Raw genomic sequence first — 8,035 nt, forward strand, 5'->3', positions numbered from 1 at the left:
ATTAAAAAAAAAACACACATCTTTTTTTGTCCATTCATCAGTTGATGGGCATTTGGGTTGTTGTCAGGATTTAACTATTACAAACTGTACTGCTATAAATATGGGTGTGTATATATGACTATAGTATGCTTTTAATTCTTGTGGGAAGATATACAGAAGGAGAATAACTCTGTCCAATGGGGCTTCTAGTCCTAGTTTTTTGAGGAATCTCTAAACTGATTTCCACAGTGGTTATACCGTCTACATTCCAACCAACAGTGGACAAGGGTTCCTTTTCCCCACAGCCCTGGCAGTATGTGTTATTGGTTGATTTCTTAATAATAGCCACTCTTTCTGGGGTGAGATGGAATTTCACTGTTTTAATTTGCATCACTCAAGTGACCAGTGCTGTTTAACATTTTTTCATTTATTTGCCATTTTTAATTATTCTTCTAAGAAGTGGGACTATTCATTTCAGATGCCCATTCACACACTGAGTCTTTAAATTTAAGGGTGGTCTGATTTTTTTCAATTCTTTATATGATCTAGATATCAGTCCTTTATCTGAACAACTGGCTAAGATTTTTTCCCCACTTTGTGGGTTCTTTACACTCTGTTGGTGACTTCCTTTGACATGCAAAAACTTTTCAATAATGAGATTCCAGTTTTGATTCTTTGTAGTATTTCCTATGCCATCAAGGTTTTGTTCATGAAGTCTTTGCCTACATGTATGTTTTCAAGAGTTCTACCTAGTCTGTCTTTCAACAGATTTAGATTTACTGTTTGTTTTAATATTTAGATCTTTGATTCATTTTGATTTTAATTTAGTGCATGGTAACAGACATGACTCTAGTTTAGTCTTTGGCATATGGAAAGCCAGTTTTTCTAGCACCATTTATTAAACAAGCTATCTTTGTTCCAGTGAACATGTTTGGCTCCTTTGTCAAAGATAAGGTAGCTTGGGGCCAGGGAGATGGCTCAGTGGAATAAATGCTTCCCCGGCAAGCACAAGGGTCTGAGTTCAATCCCCGGTTCCGCAAAAAAAAAAAAAAAAAGATAAGGTAGCTCAATGTGTTCACATTTATTTCTGTATCTTCTAATCTGTTCCACTGATCCTTGGGTATGTTTTTTGTTTGTTTTGCCAGTGCCACACTATTTTTCATCAGAATAGCTCTGTATTACTATGGCAAACAGAAATGAGGAAACAACACCCAGGATTTGAAAGCAGATTTATTTATGTCACAGGCAATGATCAGGATCACTCCCAAAATATCAGGACCTGAAGACTCAGGGAAGGAGGTTTTTATGGTGTTGCAAGTAAGAAGCAGAGTAAGTGGCTGTCCTTCATTGGTTTTTCAGTATGTGTTACAATGACCAGCCATTTCTAGCAGATAGTAAAGGGAACTGTAACAGAAACTATTCTCTAGGCAACTAACAAACTGGCTGGCGGCATTTTCTTCTACAGTATAATTTCAAGACAGAGGACTGTGATTACCCTTGCCTTGCCTTTGTTGTCCACACCTTGTTTTTGCTATTCCAGGTTTTTTCTGGTTCCAAATGAATTTTAGTAATGTTTCCTGATTCTATGACATATGCTAATGGTATTTTGACTGGGATTGTATTAAATCTGTGTAACAGTTTTGTTGCATAGCCATTTTTACTACGTCGGTTCTTCCTATCCAAAAGCAAGGGTTATTTTTCCATTTCCTGATATTCCCTTCAATCTTCTCTTCCAGACACTATAGTTTTCAATGTAGAGATCTCTTACTTCCTTTGTTAGATTGGTTCCTAAATATTTCTTCTTTTCTTTCTTTTTCTTCTTTTTTTTTTTTTTTTTCTGTGCTATTAGGGAAAGGAATGATTTCCCTAATTTTTCTTTTGGTGAGTTTGTCATTTGTGCACAGGAATGTTTTCAATTTTTTTAAAATGTATTTGGTACAGTGTCTCACTATGTAGATCGGACTCATAGTGATCCTCCTGTTTTCAGCCCCCCCCCCCCCAACGTTGGGATTACAGGTATGTGCCATCACACCTGGACTACAACTGATTTTTGAATGTTGACTTTGTATCCAGTTATGTGTCTGAATCTGGCTATTAAATCTAGATGCCTTTGGGTGGAATTTTTATGATTTATATGTAGAGTTTCATGTCATCTACAAATAATTTTATTTCTTCCTTTCCTATCCTTCTTTCTCTTATCTAACTGCTTTAGCTAATGTTTTCAGAATTATACTGAATAGGAATGGTGACAGTGTACTTCCTTGTCTTGTTCCTGATTTTAGAGTAAAAGCTTTAAGCTTTTGTTCATTTAGTATAATGATGGCTGTCGGTTTACCACAGATGACTTTTATCAGATTGAGATTAAAACCATCTATTCTAATTGTCTGGGTAGCAACTAATGTATTTGTTGCGAATGATAAAACATTAAAGAAAAAATAAAATTTTGAAAACTCTGAATTCACATTTGTAAGTTGGAGTGCTTATGACTTGTCTGAGACATCAATGGCAATAGTATTTGTTTGAAGCCTCGTAACTGTTCTAACATTTTAATATGTGCTTGTCTTACCATTAACTAGTAAGCTCTATAAAAGGCAGAAATGCCAAATATTTGTGTTTTCTAAAAAATCCAGAATCAAATTGATAGGTTCCAGCCTGAGGACAAACTGCTAAATTATCATGGCCCTGATTCAAATGGCTGAATCCCCAGAAAAGGTTATTATCCCAATGACTTCTTCCTTCCCCACCCCAGTGCTGGATACCTTTCCCGCGCACACAAGGGAGCCCCCAGTCAGCTCCTGTGTGTCACTGAACCTGCCCCTCAAACTCTGCCCCTAGCAACAGTGCATAGTTTCAGTCTCCCTGTCTCAGGTCAGAAGATCCTCCTATCTGTCTGCCATGGATCCTCTTCCTGTCCTGATCAATAGCAATACAGGCCTTTTCTATCCTTTTCTTTTACTTCTGCTTCTCTGTCACACCACTGAAAAACCTAACACAAATTATATACAGGATAGTTTAAGTATTTGTTGGCTAACTTGATATTCTGACTCCTGGTGTTTATTGGTTAAAAAACATTTGTGCACATGTATGTGTGTCTCTGTGCATATGTATTCTGAGTTAGTATGTATTCTGGGCTCTTGGTGACTGCATTTGTCAAAATTCTTCAGTTCATTTTTTTCCCATATAAATTACTTAAAATTTGCCATTTTCCTTGGTAAGTACAAAACTATAACTCTCTTTTCCTAGATAATTTACTCAAGATTTGTCTTTTTTTTCCTTGAAAAACAGAAAACCAGGCATGTGCTGAAAAATGGCCCAAATAATCAAAACAATTCTTCCTTTTTCTTTCTTAATGTATTTGGTATAGCGTCTCACTACACAGCTCAGACTTGTGGTGATCCTCTGGTTTTTAGCCTCCCCAGCACTGGGATTATGGGCATGCAACACAACACGGGGACTCGTTCGCCAGCTCAGTGCACCCTGGGGCAGGGCTAGTGCGGCATGGGGCACCAGGGATCAAACCCCAGTCCCTGCTCTTGCCTAACCAGGTGCTTAGTCTGCTGAGCTATCTCATTGACACTAAAACAATTCTTCCTTTTAGTAAATATTCAATGATTTTGACTCTAAACCAGGAATTGGCAAACTATATCCTGTAAGCCAAACCCAGCCTATACCTATTATTTGGAAATAAATTCTTATTGGCCTAAAACTATCCCCACTAATTTCAGATTGTCCATGTGGCTTCAACAATGTAGCAGCAGAGCTGCAACAGGGTATGAAAGCACACGGCCCAAAAATGTTTAAAAATATTTGTTATCTGCTCCTTGGTAGAAAAACTTTCCAAACTCTACTTTAAAATACAGTGTCTGTGTTTCTTTTCAAGTTATACAACATATACTACTTCTCACTTAAACCAAAAAATTCTGTAAAAAACAAAACAAAACAAAAACATTCAGAAATCTGATCAGCTTAAAAGAGCTCATATAATCCTCAATGGCCTAGCTCTTCTAATATTTAAGATTTTAGTATGGCATTTATCCGACCCTATCTACCAAAGCCAAACATCTGTTATCACCAAAAACATCTCATGAACGAGGTTAGGCAGCATTAAAACATTTAGGAGCCACCCACTAAAAAGATTACAGGGCGCTTCTGCTGCTAGCCATGAATGAATAAGGAACTAGATATGGAACCAGCCTTCCTGCCATAAATGACAGGAAAACTGGACAGAAGTACATAATATGACACCACAAAAATGAGTTTCAAGTTATTTCTGTACTTACTGTGCGTCTCCACAAGATCAAAAGCCACACTAGAAACTGTGTCCATTCCAGAGTCGATACAGGACTGGAAGTTTTTTAAGGAGGAGAGAGCGGACTCTACACCACTGAAGGATATGAAACCAGTTGAACCTGAATTTGAACTGGAACGTCCCGGCATCTTGAAAATATTACCTAATTTTCAAACAATATCAAGAGTTGTATGTCAGAATAATAATTGCATATGAAAATACCACTGTTATCAACATTCATATGAATGTATACAACACTCAGGCATCATGCTATCATCTGCATTTAGTATCCCTGGACACAAGACCACAGCATTGTACCATAATCTGGGCCACCAAAACCAGATACTATGTATGGCAAAGGTAACTGCCTTTATATTTTAAAGGAAAAAGAATAGCCTCTTCCAAAAGATTCTTTGACCCTGAAGAAAATACCCTCATCACCTCCTCTGCTTACCACTTCCATTTCTGTGCTCACCTTCACAGGAAAATCCTCTACAGATCTGTCTCCAAATCTTGTATTCTTCCTGCAACCAAGACCTACTAGACTTCCATCCCTACTGTTACAGCAAAGTTGAAGTTACCAATGGCACAGGAAACACAAGCATCACTCTCTAAAAAGCAGAGGGAACCAAGCTGAAGCCAGCTGTCCCAAAGGAGTGAAGTACTCCAAATTCTGAGCCTCGAGCTTTGGGGAAGCAGGGATTTTATAGCTTTGTTTCAGTTGGGCAGGGCTCACAGCAGACAGCAGAATTTTACAGCAGCAGAAGCTATTGGAACACCGTGCTCATCATGTAAAACAAGGCAAAAGCAAAACACTGCGGGTGAAGCTGAAGGTACAGCACTTGGTTGTGGTTATAGGAAACTGGCACAAGAGAAAGGTTGGAGGACTGAGAAGGGAGTCTAAGGTCTTTTTCTGTCTTATTACCACTTCACTGCAACGGCTCTTATCAAGGACACTAACGTAGTATTTACCTCCTTTGATGTATTCATCAGCAGCCTTTGACAGTTCACATCTCCCTTTGTCCTGGTGTACTTCCTTTACCTGCCTATCTCACTGGGTGCCTCTTATTCTCTGCTGCTTCCTCTCTATCTCCCAAGCTCCCCATGTTCAAGGGTAGCATGACTCCAAACTCAGACCTCTTGTTCTTCTCCACCTACACCCAAATCGAGTACAGCCCAGCTTCAGAGCTATTTCTGTTATTTCTGCCACGGTACTTTTCCTCCAGTCATCCGCATGGCCAACTTCTTCCTTCAAACATCACCATTCCAGTAAGGCCTTCCATGGATATCAGTGGTAATTAGGAAGTGACGTCAAACTGAATGGCTTTGGGACCCACCCAGGGGACCAGCAGAACACAGTTCTGGGGGTGTTTGTGGGGGTCATGGAGATGTTGTCTTGGGGGTGTCTGTGTCTGGTATCTGACCACTTCTCTAACACCATTCCTCTGCTTTGACAGTCATCATATACTTAGGCAGCTTTGCTCCACCACCCTTCCATTGTGACATTTGTACCTTGGAGCCTGCTGGTCATGTAATGAATCTCCTGAAACCATCATCTAAATTAAACCTCTCCTTATTTAAGTTGTAGGTCTCAGGCATTGTATTCGAGGGATGGAAAAGTAACCAATACATACCAATTTCCATTACCCTGGCATTTTTACCATCTTCCTCAGCATTATCTTTGTTCACAGGAGGCATTGTACTGCCTGACAACATTCACTGAGTCATTATGTTATTGTCTCTCGTCACAAGTTAGACTATAAGTTGTGAAGGGACAGACTTTCTCTATTCTGTTCACTACTCTATTTTCAGCCCCTAAAAAAATGTGCAGTAGAGCTCCTAATCCATGTTGTCATGTGTAGTCACAGCAAGAACCCTATTCTCAGTACCAAATTCTGCTTCAGTTACTTTTCACTCATTGCTGGGATACAATACCCAACACCCACATTTAAGGAAGGAAAGGTTTATTTAGCTCACAATTTGCGGAGATTTCAGTCTTTTTTTTTTTTTTTTTCTCTGTATTTAGGAGAGGGTTTACAGGGTCTACAGGGTTTCACCACACAGATCAGACTTGTAGTGATCCTCCTGTTTTCAGCGTCCCAAGTGCTGTGATTATAGGTGTGCACCACTGCTGTCTCAGCGCACCCCACAGGCAGGGCCAGCACGGCATGCCAGGGATCGAAGCCAGGCCACTGAGCTCTGCCTAAGCAGGTGCTTTAGTCTGCTGAGCTATCAGGCTGGCCCTTGAGGTTTCAGTCTATATTCAGCTGGTTCCCAGGCAGAGTGGCACATGGCAAAGACCAGCAATTCATGGCAGCAGAAAACAGTGAAGAGCAAAAGGAAGGGCAGCAGTTGTGGCTTCTACCAAGCTTCTCTCCTCTCCTTACATTATAAGCAGGCTACCCTGGGGTGGGGGTGTAGAACCTACACAGTATCTGTGCCCTCGTCTTGTACAGGATGAGGATGTTTACACAGTAAGAATCCTTGCTTTCTGCTGAGTCACTTCATTAAACTTCTAAACTTCTCAAGTTGACACAATAGATCAACCAGTACAACACCCAACACAAATTTTGTCAGCTCTGCAATCAAAATATCTCCAGAATTCAACCAGTGCAACCAATTCTACCTGTAACACCCTGGTTTGTCAGCAACTCTTACCTATTGAACTACTCCATCAACCTCCTACTTTGTCTCTCTGCTCCCAACTTTGCTGATCCAAAAATCACACTTTGAAAACCAATCTTCTACCTTATCTGGCCGGCCACTGCTAAGCCTCTAAAACTATTTTTAATAATATCCTTGCAATAAATGCAGTAGCAAACTTCCTAGGACTCAGAAGAAACTGAGGATAAAACATTGGTGACAGATTAGACAGAAACCTACCAAACTGGGTTGTTCAACTTTTACAGAGCTACTTATAGACCATATTTTTTTCAGTTTTCCTTTCAGTGAAAAGCACAGCCTATGATTACATTTAAAGCCCTGGAATAGGAGCCATTTCTAGGTTGAGTCCACAGAAGCCACATAATTTCCTGTTTGACAGCTTAATAAACCCAGACATTGTGACTTAAGATCCTCCAATGACTTAAGATCCACAAAGGAGAATTACTAGAAGAAAAGAGGAATCTAGGACCCTAAGTACTACGTGGAGTGAAACTGATCACCACCCAGGTTTCATGTATGAAAGAAACTTCAACTGTGCAGAGCCATTTACATTGGGGGTTTACCTGTTACAGTAACAATCAAACTCAAAGGTACAATTCTGCAAAAATGACTAGAACTACACAATTCAAATACTCAATTTTCTAGTCAGTCCTGATTCTAGCATAAATCTTAGTTGCCTACAACAGTGTTGTCTAGTAGAACTTCCTATGATGACAAAAATGTTCCACAATCTGCACTGTCCAATATTGTAGTCACTAGGTATATGCGGCTATTGAGTTCCTAACATGAAACTAGTGTCAATGAGGATATGAGTTCTCAATTTTATTTATTTTAAATTAATTTAAACAGCCACACTTGACTACTGGGCATCAGAAAGTACAGTCTAGCTGCACAATTATTGAAGTGTATTTTATGTGTATGAGCCAGGACATAAATAACAAGTGCCAAAGCTATAGATAAACAAAGCATATCTTCTTGGGATTTACTTAAAGATAATATGCGGGCTGGTGAGATGGCTCAGTGGTCTAAAGCACCTACTTAGAACAAGCTAAGCTAAAGCACAGGGACCGCGGTTCAATCCCCCAGCACCACATGCCAGCCAGC

At 39.7% G+C, this 8,035-nt stretch overlaps 1 protein-coding gene across 2 annotated transcripts in view; it reads right to left on the reverse strand.

Annotated features, from left to right (window-relative positions):
• Nsmce2 (NSE2/MMS21 homolog, SMC5-SMC6 complex SUMO ligase) overlaps positions 1–8,035 on the reverse strand; it is a 274,256-nt gene that overhangs the window by 263,194 nt on the left and 3,027 nt on the right. For both annotated transcript variants that reach the window (XM_004634421.2, XM_023718751.1), the window contains exon 2: positions 4,260–4,430. In XM_004634421.2, coding sequence (XP_004634478.1) covers positions 4,260–4,416 — 157 coding nt within the window. In that variant the 5' untranslated portion in view covers positions 4,417–4,430. The remainder of the gene's footprint in view (positions 1–4,259; positions 4,431–8,035) is intronic.

The sequence above is a fragment of the Octodon degus genome, unplaced genomic scaffold, assembly GCF_000260255.1.
Source record: "Octodon degus isolate 3935 unplaced genomic scaffold, OctDeg1.0 scaffold00062, whole genome shotgun sequence".
Lineage (NCBI taxonomy): Eukaryota > Metazoa > Chordata > Mammalia > Rodentia > Octodontidae > Octodon > Octodon degus.